The sequence below is a fragment of the Falco biarmicus genome, chromosome 5 (assembly GCF_023638135.1).
Source record: "Falco biarmicus isolate bFalBia1 chromosome 5, bFalBia1.pri, whole genome shotgun sequence".
NCBI lineage: Eukaryota > Metazoa > Chordata > Aves > Falconiformes > Falconidae > Falco > Falco biarmicus.
This window is the reverse complement of record NC_079292.1, coordinates 66,550,668-66,565,418: the sequence shown is the minus strand read 5'-3', so window position 1 is coordinate 66,565,418 and position 14,751 is coordinate 66,550,668. Positions and strand designations below refer to the sequence as shown.

General features: G+C 40.3%; 1 protein-coding gene and 1 long non-coding RNA gene across 11 annotated transcripts in view; one reads left to right on the top strand and one right to left on the bottom strand.

Annotated features, from left to right (window-relative positions):
• The window catches only part of FGD4 (FYVE, RhoGEF and PH domain containing 4), a 110,214-nt gene that overhangs the window by 43,565 nt on the left and 51,898 nt on the right, over window positions 1-14,751 (top strand). Inside the window, exon 1 of one of the 9 annotated variants that reach the window (XM_056339521.1) lies at window positions 644-802. The exons of 5 other annotated variants lie outside the window; for them this stretch is intronic. Coding sequence is in view for 1 of the 4 variants with exons in the window: in XM_056339519.1 (XP_056195494.1) it covers window positions 13,515-13,530 (16 nt within the window). In the remaining 3 variants the exon portion in view is untranslated. Of the gene's footprint in view, window positions 1-643; window positions 803-13,262; window positions 13,531-14,751 lie in introns of those variants that run through there. 3 more of the 9 variants (XM_056339527.1, XM_056339524.1, XM_056339519.1) reach the window with 3 other exon arrangements.
• LOC130149657 (uncharacterized) lies at window positions 7,117-13,271 on the bottom strand. 2 transcript variants are annotated; one of them, XR_008821978.1, is made up of 4 exons: window positions 13,167-13,271; window positions 11,132-11,340; window positions 8,143-10,414; window positions 7,119-7,695 (listed from the first exon to the last, which is right to left on the bottom strand). It is a non-coding gene; the product is annotated as an uncharacterized LOC130149657 (long non-coding RNA). The 2 variants fall into 2 exon arrangements; XR_008821977.1 differs by having other exon boundaries at window positions 7,117-10,414.

Sequence of the window (14,751 nt, the reverse complement as noted above, 5' to 3'; positions counted from 1 at the left end):
GAGGACACTACTAGAGGCTTTTAATTAAAACTGTGTTAGTCCCGGTTCCACTGATCTGCACTCTGCTTTTATGCACTTAAAATGTCAGTGCTTTGGAGTCTGGGAGGAAAGTTACCGATGGAATTAGTAAGTTACAATTGCAACATATTTGACTGGGATAAATGTTTAACCTACAAGATGCATTCCAAGACTTGGAATGCCTAACAAAAGTGTGTGGGGGGGAGGTTGGGAGGGTTTTGTTTCTTTGAGTACTTTAACTGTTTGTGGTGTATGAGCTTTTCTTGTGCTTGTGGAAGCCTGGTATATGTGCCTCAAGTCCTTTCAGACATCATGTCACACTTGCACGTTGGTGGAACTGGGCAAACGCTCTTAATGGAAGCTGTATCATGTTGTAACTAAAAGGATTTTTTTTAACCCTTTCCTGCTCCAGAATTTAAGTATTGCATTGCTGTTGAAGTGGATGATTTATGCAAAACTTGCTTTTAATTGGCTGCAGTGGACTTGTTCACACATGCAAGTTGCAGGTCTGTAATTGCGTTGTTAAAAGGAACACAGGAGGCAGATTGGCTTTTGTGCTTGAAAACAGATTAGACTTTCACCGTTCTGACTCTTTGCTGAACCTAGCTGGAGGGAAGGGCAACCACCTCAAGGTTATTCTGTAGCTGGTGTGGGATGTGTTACTGTTCACTGGTCTGTTTCTGGTAAGGTAGCTGTTACCTGCAGGATTTGCTCTCGCCGTGGATGTGAATTACCATCTCGCTGGCAAGTCTTCACAGACAGCAACAATCATATCACCATAAAGGTAATAAATAGCTTGTGCACCCCTTCCAGAGGTCATTTCTCCTGATTGCAGGCTGCTGGTGTGCTGAGAACCTTGCTTTTCCGCTGCCTTTGCTAAACCTGTTTCAAGGATAAATAGGGGACTTTAGATTTGGCATTCTCCAGCTCTTACTATATTCTCTGATGAGCACTGTGTAAATGTCCAAATAGTTATGAGCTAACAATTTTATTTCCTTCTTGAATAGTCTGTGTGTGGCTGTTGAATACTTTTCTTTTTATTATTATTATTAAATTTTACTTTAGGTCACTAGGTCAGTGTTGATTTGTGGATGCAGGATTTAAAGGCTAGACACTCTTTAATCCATTTGAGCATCTGGCCTTTCATAGTAGACATCCCATTTCCATGTAACAGAGGAGCTGTTAAATGTCTGTTTGACATTAATGATTTTTTTTTTAAAGAGTTTTATCTTTGGTAGATTATTACAAGTGGTTCTGATGTTTAAGCTTAATGCAAACAAATGAGGGGCAGTGTAATCTGCTACATGATCTCTTGAAGGAGATTTATTCTAAAATACAGGCTTTGGGGGCCAGCAGAGGTGATGGGTCATACTGAGTAGGGATTTACTAGGGTTTTTCAAGAGGGTAAACTCAGTTCAGGTACGTTGTCTCACAAAAATATTTTGAATGAAGTCCCCAAAAAATAATGTCTAGAAATACAACCTAGTATACAGTGGGCTTATCATACTCTTGTTTGTAATGCCTGTACATACTACACTTTCAGGAAACTTGTTATTAAATGGTAAAATCCCGAGTCAGTATATAGGAAGCTAGCTTGCATATAAGCGATCACAATTGTTTTCTTTGAGACAGACAAGTCTTTCTGCTTTTCACTTGACACATGACTGTGGAATGCTGTTTGACATGGGTTTATTTATACGTTGTGTTCAGGCTGCTACTTGGTGGAGCTTTTAAACAAGCTCAATACATTTTTAAGCTGCTGTTTACTTGTGTATTCTGAACATTAAAACAAACAAGCAAGCCTAGGCTCTGTACTGTCTCCTTAGAGCAGCATGGCTATTTCAAGGTTAAAGCCTGCAGCACCCTCTGAAGGGCCAACTGTTTCGGAAAGTCTTCTGCCTGTTTACAAACTGTTCTCTTTGCAGCCCCCATGAAATAATGGAGTCCTCGGGATGCGGGATGTGGGAGGATAAACCTGCTGACACAAGCACTGCTGCTGTTGGTCTGTTTGCTGGGCCTTAGTCATGTAAAATTGCTTGCGTCTTTTGTGCTTTGTATGGGTGGGGACAAAATGCAGGCATTAATGCTTTTTTCATGATGCTAGAAATTGCTGTCCCAGATTTTAGAAGATATCAAATCTGTGGAATTTGTTTGAAAGCAGATCACCAAACTAAACCAGTACAGTGAAACTATGAGTGACTGAATGTGAGAGACTGGCAATGTGCAGATCAGTTATACATCTGTGAGCTGTAGGAGGTTTTTTAGCTTTTTCCAGAGAGGCTTACATTTAGTGCAGAAGTACTTTTGTCCTTCCTTGTTGAGGTGTCTAGTTGAAGAACCTGAAAACTCAGAGCCGTTATGCAAATGATTTCAGAAAACATTCCTCCCAAGTAATACTTGTTGGGAGAAGAACAGGATGGGGATAAATGACTGTGTGCCAGCAATGGAATATCTTGAAGTGAAATTGTTTCTAATTTTTTTTCCCAGTTCACCCAGTTGCTCTTACTGTATGCAATAATTAGCTGTTCATTTCAAGTATAAAAATACTACTTGGACTGATAGATACATGGAAAGACATGGAAATTGTTTACTTTTGATGAATATCTGAGCAAAGTGAGTACTTGAATACCTTTGGGAATGTGGAGCTCAGGGCTGAAAGGAGCGATTTGCTCACTGAGGGAGTTTTGTGTGGGTTTTTCCCCTGCTCCCCTCAGTCAGGGGCAACCATGTAGCTTATGTCTCACTTATATGTTCAGTAGACTTTTATTCTGGCACACTGAGAGTCACAGACTGTTACTAGCTATGGTAACCTAACTATAAACAAAACTTTAAACTATAGTAAATGACCAAAATCCAATGTCACACTACACTTCAGGAACTGAGCAAGAAATGCTGAAGTCATTGCCAATGTCATGGGTTTCCTTTTAGCAGAGAACTTAAGCAGGCACTTGAGAAATGAACTCTACTAGCAGCACGATGCTTACCTGTACTTTGATGTTGTGGTTTTCCCACCACCGCAGAACTTTACCTTAATGAAGGTGGTATAGATGCAGCTAACCCTGATACTAAGCAGTGTTGCAACTTGTCTGTTCCACTTGTAGTAACACTTATTGGGGAAAAAAACAAAAATAATCCACGTTTGGCTGCCCAATTAAGTAGTGTTGCAGTTATAGTTCTGAGTATCTGGTTTAGATTCGATAGCTAAAATAGAAACAATGTAGTGTGCCAGCCTTTTTAGCAAAGGCTCATGAACTGGGAATTGACGCTTCAGAAGACTTGAATTCCAGTCTCTTCTACAGTTCAGAGTTTTGTTTTGCAGGCACTGAGTAGTGACATGGGTGGTATGGTGTATTCCTGGAGTGGTGTCATACATGGTTGTTGCTTGAGTAATAGAGGGAAAATTAGCTCAAGATTTGTAGTACTACTAGAATGAACAAGTTAATTCTGTAATGAGTTCTTCTGCAGGACACAACCTGAACTTCTCACTTGGAATTTTTCTTTCTAGTATCACCCAGCATCTCTGTTGTGTGCTCCTACAGCCCTGTCTCATTTCCTACAGGAGCCAGTTTATTTTTTTTTCTTTTCCCTTTCTTAAGGTCACTGATGCTCAGGCAGATGAATGAAAGCATGAAATGTCTTTGTAATTCAGAATAGTTTGATGGCTTTCCATATCATGCTTGCAGATGTTAAATTGAAACTAAAATAAAGTACCTAGAAAAATAATTTGATGCTGGTTTTACTTGCATTGAACACGTTCAAGTATTATTAAGCTTTCTAAAATATCAAAAGGGTTCATAGCTTATATAAAATTACCTGTTGCTACTTTTCTCTACAGCTGTAATAGTTCTCTGGCAGCTCTGTGTGCCAAGGCAGGTTTCCATGACTAATTTTGATGTCTGTTCTCTTCAGTAGCTCTTGTTCACACCATTGCTTGAAACCTTATGTTGCTGTTATGACTTGGCCACCCACTGCAGTGCAACCGGCAAGTGTTTTGGTCCCTTGGCTTGTCAAGATTTCTCTGTTTAAGGCAGTTTTAACTGTGGGAGCTCTACAAGCTTTTAAAGATAGCTGCTATAAGCCAAAATAAACGGAAGACTTAGTGGTGGAATTAAAGCTTTATCTAAGAATCGAAACACAACAGTTAAAATCTAATATTATGAAATCTTCACAGTTAGCAGGGTGAGAACCATTTGCCCTTAGTAAAGTTGGCAATGCTGCACACCCCTCTGTTGTTTAACTAGCATCCTGTTATTTTTGGATAATGGTCTTATTAAAAACTCCGTCTAGAGCACTGTAGTTAAAGCACCTTGACCACCAATTCTTCCCCCTTTTGCCACTTATTCTGCAAGCCGTGGTCTGGTTTCTGCCATAACAGGATAATTACTGCTTGTAATTTGTGTGTGTGTGTTTATAAACCTGATTTTTATTAATTGTAAAATATAGTCTTTTTAAAAAATTGACTTAATTTTTCCAGACTTGTCTTACTGCTGATGTTACTTGTCTTATTGCTGATGTTTCCTTGGTTTGACTAAGAATATTCCAAAATTTTCCGACTGTTGAAAAATTCTGAAAACTGTAGAATGATTTTTGGCTTGCTGCTTAACCCTGGAGTAAAACTGGTTAGTAGCTGAGTTGTTTTGGGTTTTTTGTGTATGTCTTCTATGGAATGTCCTCAGCTTGCATAAATGATCCACAAAGCTAACAGAAACGTGATATTCCTGCAATTTGATAATAGACATTTTCAGTGCAAAATGATGCACAGAATACAGTCATGATGAGAGGGAAAAGCTGCTCAATCCAACACTTACAGTTCTTTTATACTGTAGTCTACTGGTCATGTTTTGATGGATTAAGACTTTCTTTGTAGATCACTGAAACTGCTTTAATCCAGTCTATTGCAAAATCAGGTGGCATTTTAGAATCCCTTTACATAAGAAAGACAACTAAACTTGGCTGTGTCTGTTTTACAGCTGTCTTCTGATTCTAGGTTTTTAGAGTTAATAGATAACAGTAAAAGAACCGTGGGGAAAAGCTTATTGATTACTTTTGCGTTAAAATAAATGATGAAAAGCTATTACTGTCTGGCTGATGAGGTCTGGGGTGTGGACAGCAATAATTTAAAGGAAATTACAGTTTCATTAGTGCTGATGTCTCTGTGAAGGCTGTGTTTAACTATCAGCACAACCTCTACTATGTAAAACAGTCACAACTGCTCTGATCTTCACCCTTATTGCACCAAAAGCTGAAATACACTTCTACATTCTCTTATTTGTCACCACTGTCCTAATGTTACCTACCTTCCTTTGAAATTGATCTGGGGAGTTCTTTTTGATAGGTTTTCTCTGGATGCTTGATATACACAAGGCTGGATGGACTGGGAAAAAAGCAGTACTAGGTATTAATGGCAGGGGAGAGAAAGCTCTGGAAAGAAGGTCCTGATTTGCTGACTCCCCTGTAAGTACTAGATTAAATTGGCTCTAGCAGAACAGAGTCAGGAGACTAAAGCTGTTTATATATTTGAGGCAGAAGGAAATAGTTACAAACAGGTAGTGGAATTTTTTGCCCTGAGACCTCATCTGGTGAAAGCTGTCCCTGTGCGTGCAGGGGGACTCAACTGCGTGATCCTTAAAGGTCCCTTCCTGCCCAAACCAGTCTATGGCTCCATGAGTTTTAGGAACTGATGTCTTCCGTAGAAAGTTCATCTGACACTTTCTATAATGTGACAGGGAGGACAGAGAAAGGTGGAAGGGGAGGGGCAAATGTATTGTGCCATCAAGTTTCTCTCCCCTAGAAAGCATGGAGTCAGAGTTAAAGTAGAATATATTGAAAATGCCTATACTGTCCCATATTCTGTGTAAACAGTATAATGAAATAATATAAATGGGATTCAGGAAAAGACTGAACAGATTTATGGTTAAAATGTCTTCCAGCAGCTGGTAAAATACAGTTGCACAAATGCATCTGCTGATGTAGGTGATCCCTAAACAACTGATGCTGGAAGCGATGAGGATTGTGTGTTTGCTGCCTACTACCACAGGTTACCCAAACATCTGCTGCTGCTTCTTTTCAGACACAGAATATCTGACCAAATGATTTTTTTTTAATATTTTTTTTTCCTGACCATGGTTTGTATGCTTTTATCTACTGCAAAAACGTACTGATGTATTAATTCTACTTTGGTGCTTATTGTGAATCTTCCATGCTGTTTTTTAATAATTCAAATAATCTAATTTGTACGTTAGTTTTAGTATCTATCACTGCCTAAACTTTTTTTTTTTTTGTATGGAAGCAAAATCACGGTCACTGCATTCTGACCTGCTTCATTTGCGAGTCTTTGTACTGCTTGGAATTCTAACGTGGCAGGGATAATTTTTAAGTTACAGATTCAGCCTTTTACTGTACTGCTGAATCTGAAGAAAATCCTGTGTGCTGGTCTTTCTGGCTTGGGTTGTGGAGTTTTTTTCAGGGGTACGTGTGTGTTGTATGTGTGACCAAAAGCTGATCTAACTGGAAAATGAGAGTCTGTGCCCTTAAGTTGTTTTGCAAAGATGTTAAATGAGTGATATGTTGAATCTGTGAAGGTGAGTAAAGGCAGGTGGCACAATACTGCTAGGGCTGGTCACAAGATTTTTCCTCGTCCCTTTTTTCCACCCTCCCTTGAAGAAGGGTATGGATTTTTGTGCCAACAGCTACAACATGATTCCCAGCTGGTGGGGCACCAGAGCTGCTCTCCTGACCCAGCACCACCCAGCTCTGCTGGTGTAGCTGCATGTCTTGGCTGGCAGGAGAGCACAGTGGCAAGTAAGAATGTCATCATCAGAGGTAATACTGTCACTGGGGAAGAGGCAGCAGCTGTGGTTGAAGGCAGGAGGCTTGAAGAAGCAGCCTTCTCAAGGGGGAAGGTATGGGAAGGTGAAAGCAATGAAGACAACATGCGAAAAGGTAGAGCTGCAGGACCAGAGGGTCTTCTCTTTGTATGTATTTCTTAACTGTGTGTTAGTGTAATAAGAATGGATAATGCTATAAACACAGTAATTGCCTCTTCCCTAAATCATAACATGAAGCTTTCTCTCAATTTTCATTTATATATATATATATATAAAAAAGGAGGTATAAGAAATAGTGAACCATTAAGCCTTTTTTGTTAAACAGGACAACTGGCAAATCAAACCCGGTTGATAGAGGCAAAGCCTTTAACCACTTCCCACATCTAAAACCAAAAGTCCTTTAACAATTGCTGGTCTTTCTTTCCTAGAGAAGATTAATTAAAAAGTGAACGACAGATTAGATTCCTGGATTATTTTTTTTTAAGTATGGGAATACTACAGAAAAAAAAGCTTTATATGGTTAGTATAAAACATACAGTTCCCATAGCAAAAGTAGTCCTTTTATAAATGCTAATAGGATAGATGTCGGTGACCTGGTGCTCAATAATCTTTAATGTAGTTCTTTGATTTTGTAGAACTGCAACCATTTAATTTTGGTTGGAGAGTTTTGTAGTTGCTTGTGTTACATTTATGCTTGAACTAAATTGCAGACACCAAGATGCTACAATGAAAAATGCTGTACTAATGTAGGACAAAAAGGCAGACTTTTCCCCTTAGAAGTTTCATTGTGTGTCCTTTGGGTCCTTGTGCAGCCACAGGTTTTCCCTTTGGGGCACATGATACAGCTGAGCTGGAAGAAAAGGAAAAAAGATGGAAAAATACTGTTTAGTTTCTAATTATGGCATGGTAGTTGTGCATCACACCTGCCTTGAGGCTGCTTGTCTTAAATCTCCTTGCATGTGAACCAGGAGAGCTAGGGGAGGGAGTGATGGAAAAGGTTTTTGATTTCAGAAAGTGTCCTTTCAACAAACTTGTTTCTGTTTGGGCTGCGGATCCAGAGTCTCCCATAGTGTTTCTCACCTTGCTGGGGGCTAGTTACCTATCTTAAGGTGCTATTGTTATTTTTCCTTGCTGCAGCAGTACTGAATACTCATTCCTAAACACACACACACACCCTGCCCCATCCCACTTCTGTGTGGACTTTTCCTCCTCTCTCCTTTTCCTGGTGGTCACTTGTTTCTGTAGGTCATTTGCTTAATCTAAAAGTTTTTTCCCCATCTTTTTATTCATTATATACCTGCAGATCTTGAGTTGTCATATGGCTGTTTGTTTCTTCTTCACGTGCTTGTGTGGCAAAGCTTGAAGGACACAGCTTAACAAGACAGCAAATAATTAGGTCTGCTTCCTGGAAGGATTTTGGTCTCTCCCACTTTCTCCTCTGTTGACAGTGATGCTTATCTGACCCCATGGGCCATCTCAGCCTGCTAAATTGACAGAACAATCCAAAAGAAAATGAATACACTTCTGGCAGGTTAATGGGGTGAACAGGCTTGCTGTGGTGCCAGACAAGACCCAGTGCAAGGAGAGGAGTTCCTTTTCCAGCAACCAGCCCTTGGCATAAGGGAGCTCTTGGGTTGCACGCAGACTCTCTCTCTCTTTGTCTCTCGTGAGGATCTCAGGCAACGACACGTGAATTTCATCCTTTCGGTACCCAGTCAAGTGTCCTTGTCAATGCTTCACAGCTACTGCATTCAGTCATCGTTAACATCTACAGGCCTTGGGCTGATCCCCTGTTGCTGTCCCTTGATGAGATTTCAGAGCCGAGTTTACATGACAGCCTGGCACTGGGAAGGGCCATCGTGTTCCTTCCCTCTGGCTGTGCTATGACCACCATGTACCTCCCGGAGCTTGTCACATTGTACAAAACACTGATTCAGCTTGCTCAACTGGAACAAAAATTTGCTTTGCCTGCTAGGTTGCATTGGCTTACCATGGGCTGGACATTTTTGTAAGGGAGGAATGTGATACTAGCTGCAAGGGGAATGGTGGGAGTGGGGTTTGCTTGTCTTGGTCGTAGAAACACTAAACTAAAATGCAGCATTAACATTCATTGCATCCTTTTGGGCTTCATCTCTCTTTCCTTGGCAGAGAGGGTAAACTGAACACCCATGTGGTGGTTTTCCTTGTTTGTAGCTCTTGGCCGTTGGCTGCCTGACTTTTAAAGCCATTTACTTTGCCATGTTTTGGCTCTGAGATTATACTATCCACCCATGGTGATGAGAGGCAGGAAGCCCTAATTGTGTCCTCAGTTATGATCAAAAGAAACCATGAAGCACCAGCGGCAAGCCTTGCTTGAGCTCTTGCACAGCGCTCAAAAAGAAAGTAGAGGATAGTCATTGCTGCGGTACAAGAAGGTGCAGGTAGGAAGGTGACGGTCACCTTCCGTTTAGCCTGCCTGAGGCAGTGCAGCTTTCTCCCAAGTTTTGAACTAGACAAGTGTACATTCCTGTGTACCTGCAGTTCCAAAGGTGTTCTTTCTTTTGTGTGTCTGCACCCAAATGAATTTTCAGACTTTTTTTTTTTTTTTCTTCAATCCATTGTTATAGAAGTGTCTGTCCAAAGCTACAGTATTTAGCAAGTTGTGTGCTTTGGATTTTTTTATTCAAGCTATTGTTTATATCCATCCAGCCTTCTGAATAAAATCACTTGTTACTGATTTTTAACTATCGCAAGAATCATGAAAAATGCATGAAAAAAACATATAAGGTCTGACAGAATTGGGGGTCACTTTGGGACAAAGGTGTGTGGTATCTTGGTAGCTAGTCTCATTGCCCTGAGAATAGCTGGGAGCCAAGTTGAACCTGTCTGCAGACTACTGCTGAGCTTTTAGGAGATGCTTTTAATAGCACCTCAGAAGCTATTTTGGGGTAAGCACAAAGCGTGCTTTCATTTTTGTCCATGACTAAACTGCTGTGCTTCTGAAGTACTGGTAGATAACTGTAAAAGTCAACCACACCAACTTTCTGGGAGCCGTGTGACAGGTGCCTTTTTAGCTGTTGTGGTTTTTACATCTGTCTTGGACTTGTTGAAATGTCTCAAGATCTCTCACAGGGAAAAAAAGTTGGGGGATGCTTTCAGTGCAGAGCACTGATATTTTGAAATCCAGAAATGCTCATGCTGCATTCTGTGTGAGGGTGTTGCATGGGTTACTGATCCTTTGGATGGGACAAAAATCACTCGTCTTCACTGGCCTGCAGAAACTTCATATCATGTCCTGATGCAGCATCCTCAGCAAACCTCTTCTCAAATGCTTGATGCCTGAAGTGAATGCGCAGTAAAGAGGAGCCAAACGAAGACATCCATGCTGAATGCCGGGCTGTGATTCACTGTCACATGAGCTTACATGTTTTTGGGGGTGTGTCAGTGTGGCATGCTGCCCAAGTAGCTCGTAATACTTAGTTCAGCTTTCCAGGTTTCCTAACAGTACTCTTGTGACTTCCTTCTCAATTCCAGCTTCATCACATCAGGAATATTCAAATGAGTCAGGTACATAATTCGAGTCCCTGTATCTGTAAAAGAGGGAAAGTACTGAGAGAAAACTTGTGACGTTTAGTTTGAAAAGTGCTTGGAGGTGGAAAATCAATAAATGCTGTATGTTTGTTGCGAGGTGTTTGTAAAAACTCTTAATTATTGGCTCACATATGATTTAATCACTCCAATAATTTTGATTTGAGGTAACTTAGTATCATAGAACTAGTCTGCTGCGCAAGTGTCTGGACTAAAACCATGCTGGTTTTAGATTGTGTAGATACTTCATTCATACTAAATGACAGCAACTACTCAGTAGCGCAATTTTTATTACCACTAATGAGAATGTTTTATTTAACAAGTTATTCTTCATGCTCCTCTTCTGCTTTTTAGAGAAATTTAATAAAACTAACATTATTTTTTATTACCTTAATTATCTTTAACAGGCATGTTCTGGTGACAGGTAAGACACAGCTGTACTTCTTGCCAATGAGTTTTGAACTAATACTTGCCAATATAACTGCATTGTGCGGTTTGCACATTTCTGCTCATAGAGTGAGCAAAGTTGGTATAAAACTCATGTGAAACCAAGGAAGTAGGTTAATGAGATGTCCCCATTGTATTAGTTTTAATCTCTCTCAAATCCCCTCATCTGCTAGCTAATCAAATAGAGATCAAACAATTAATCTTTTACCTTTTTTTAAAAAGGAGGAGTTAAGCATGTGTTTTAAAGATGGGCTTTGGTGACGACTTTATACCTGTTTTAATGCTACTCCTTCTGGAAATGAAATAAAATCCACAGTTTCCTTCATGTGTGTAGAATTCCTTCTCTCTCCTTGAGCGGCAGACGAGCCATGTTACTCTCTGGGGGCTGGTGTGAGTGGGGTGGTTGCCTGCGTGCAGTCCAAGGTGGACCTCTCGGGGGCTGGTCAGAGCTCTGATCTCTCGCTGGTTCTCTGCCTTGTCCCTGCAGCAGGAATGGGTGAACAGACAGCAGAGTCTGGTAGGTCAGATGTCATCCACCCCATGTGTGTCACGTTACAAAGTTTGTAACAGTAATTATATACGTTTCCTGAAAAGGGAGACTTGATTTCCTCTCTGGCCTCTATTTTTACTTGTGTGACCCTTCCTCTTTGCTTACAGCGATTAGTAACTTGCATTTATGTAGCTGCTTATCTGAACTAACTGTTTCCTGTATTATTTTGTAGCAATTTCTCTTACAGTTTTCCAGCCTACTATATTGCTTGTGTGAAAATTGAAAACTTTATTGCTGAACCCATCTGAATTTAAAGTCTGTCACATACTTGTATGACAGGCATTATCAGTAGTTTTCCTGGGTTGGGAAGTGTACACCAAGTGAAGCAAGGCTCACAAAGCCTCACTGGCAGGTGGACGAACCAGGCTGGTGCGGAAAGTGGTTTGTTTCAAATATGGGAAACTGAGTAGAAAATTTATCTTCTCAGCAAAGGCTTTTCTGGAGAGACAAGGTGTTATGTGGTAGATGTACTTCATGTGGAAGCCCAAAAAAGGGGGCAAGCTTTGAACTCTTGGAGGTGAACTTCAAAACAGAGATGTAACCTGTGCACTAGAGTTCTCTTAGTCTTACGAAACTCAGCTACTGTTATTGTTTGTTTTAATGCTGTGTTGATGACCTGGGTGAATACAGTTTACATGTGCCTTTAAGGAGCCTGGGATTACTTGCTAGGAGTATCAAGGATGGCGAAATGCAGCTTCCTAGTCCAGCAGTTTAAAAATAAATGCTCAAAATAAAAACAACACATGAAAATCTTGGTCAAAGTGCTAAAAACGGGTTCCATTTAGATTTCAAATCCATATGTGTGGAACTTGCATCTGCTCATCTCAAAAAGAAAAAGGCAATGAAGTGTTGAAATTACTGGAGGAAAATAGTTGCTTTTACTGTTTTTGGCAACAACCCCCTTTATTCAACATCTGTAATAGAAAGGAAATAATTAGCTGCCCTATTCCAGAGGGCTGTCTCCTCAGTAAAAAACAGATACTCATAACAATGGGTTGTTTTGCAAGCCTGTTCCCTGTAACCCGTGGTACTTGTCCTCCAGAGCAGCTCTGCAGTGCTGTGCTTCTGCAGAGCCTTGAATGTGAGGACTGGTGGTAGAACAGGCTGTAGAGACCTGCGGTTCGGACCAAGGCAGTGGTTGAAGATGACCTCAGCTGCACTGAATGACAAGCTGGCTGCTAAATTGTGATGCATATTATCCAAATTGACAGGGCTGGATTTACATCCCAGTTTCTTTCTCCTGCTGGGATGAAAGTGTGGCAACCGGGAATCACGTGGTGTAAGAGCTGTGAATAATAAAGTTACTTGCATTAACTTCTCTTTTCAGTTAATGCTTTCACTTTTTAAAAATGTGCATTTTCACAGTTCAGCATTCACTCTAATGTCTCTGTATTCTACCCTGGAACACAACTTCTAGTTTATACCATTTAAAAATCGATTTTTAATTATTTTAGTGACTTTTAATCTGTGACAAACTAATGTTTTCATGACAGTTCTTTAATGTAGACATTTTTGGTCACTGCTCTGGTGTCCTGCATGTTGTATTTACTTCCTTTTAGGCATAAATTTAAATACAGATTGTGCAATGAAAAAGATTAGAAATTAACGTCATGCGGTATAAAGAGAGAACAAAGTACCAACTGGAGAGATGTATTAACTTGTCCTTTAACCCTGATCCTGCTTTAATTTCAAAGAGCAACGCAATTAATAGTGACAGAACTTTCATACTAGCTGAGGCATTAACCAAAACAACTTACAGCAGTCCCTCCTCCTCCTCCTCCTCCTCTCTCCAGCAGTTTGTAGGTTACATAAGCCGATTCCTTTGTTTTTCCTCTTTAGTAGTGAGCAGACTTCAGTCTCTTCTCTGAGCGGACTGGTTTGCATGCTTACGTTTTTCCTCTCAAAACGGGCTTGCCTTTGAAGAGGAGGAGCATAGTGTAATTGAAAGACCCAGCATGTAAACTGTCAGCATATACAGAACATCTGGTGAGAAGTCCTTTCTGGCAACTTATAAGACTTGTAGATAGGATATATGTGAGCCTGTCACGGGGTTATTGCCATTGCAAAATCAAGTCCTCGTGCAGTGGTACCGGATTATATTTACAATGTCTTCTGAACCAGGTAAGACTGAACGGGATGCTTCTGTTAAACTTTCATCTCTTCAAGACTTGTGGTGGTTTTGTGTCCAGAAACATCAAGAGTTAAACTTTCTAGTTTGAAGTAAATAGACCAGTGAACATCCAGCTGCCTCATGATGCAATACAACTGGAATGCTCTGGTGGCTTTTTCCTCCTGTTCTCAGTAAATGAGCTTGCAGTCTCTTGAACCACTTGCCTGATGCATCTGCCACACAGAGAAATCTGCAGCTTTTGGCTCATTTTGCTGCTGCTTTCACCAGCTCAAGATTTTCTTAAAAGCAAATCAGTTTTGTCATGTTTATAAGTGGTTTCTGTTCCTAGCTTATTTGCCAGATTCATCAAGCTGTTTATAGCTGCAAGGTTTCTGTAGGACAATTCTATAAGTAAGCATTGGCTCTAAGAATGATATCTCTCGTTGTTCTAGGAAGTAGATGTATGCTTCTGGCTTACAATCAGGTTTTCACATATATTGTTGCAATAATCCATTTAACTGATGCTTATGCTACTACATTGAATGTACAGAATTGGCTTCCAGAATTAAAGGATGTTTTCTTTTATTGCACCATCCAGTGAAAGGTTTGGATTTTTTCCATTACAAATACACTTGCAACTGAATTTTTAAGATTGCTATTGAAAATACTGCTTTACTTGCAAGTGAGTGCATTTTTCAGTTCTGAGAAAAGTTCAGCCTAAGGGTAAGTTACATGAAAAGGCTTACCCAACCCTAACAGCTAAGACAGTAAGTATTCTGAATTCAGTTTTCCACAGAGAGGTGGACAAAGCAGATCTGTGGAAGGTTTAGGTTCAGAATGCTGGCCTCCCTCTGGAAAGCCCTCTGAGACTAAATAGAGGGAAGGGAGTCACTGGTGGACTGAGTTTGAGGGATTTGCTAGAGAAGCCTGGAGCAGATGTATGCAAATAGCTCTACCCCAGCTCTCCTGATTTCAATACTTGTGGGCATCTGATTATTCTTGGGTACAAGGAATATTTGTTTTGAAATCATTCTGTTGACTCCTTTATTTGTTTTATGATCAAATTTGAAATTTCCCTTCTCCCTCTAGCTTTTGATAATCAACCAAAAGGATGGGAATCACACCTTTCTTCCCACTCTTTATGCATTATTTTGCTGTATCCTGAGAAGAATCTACATGTGGATATAGGAAACTTTTTTTTCCCACTGATCTAGCTCTTAAGAGCTGTTTTC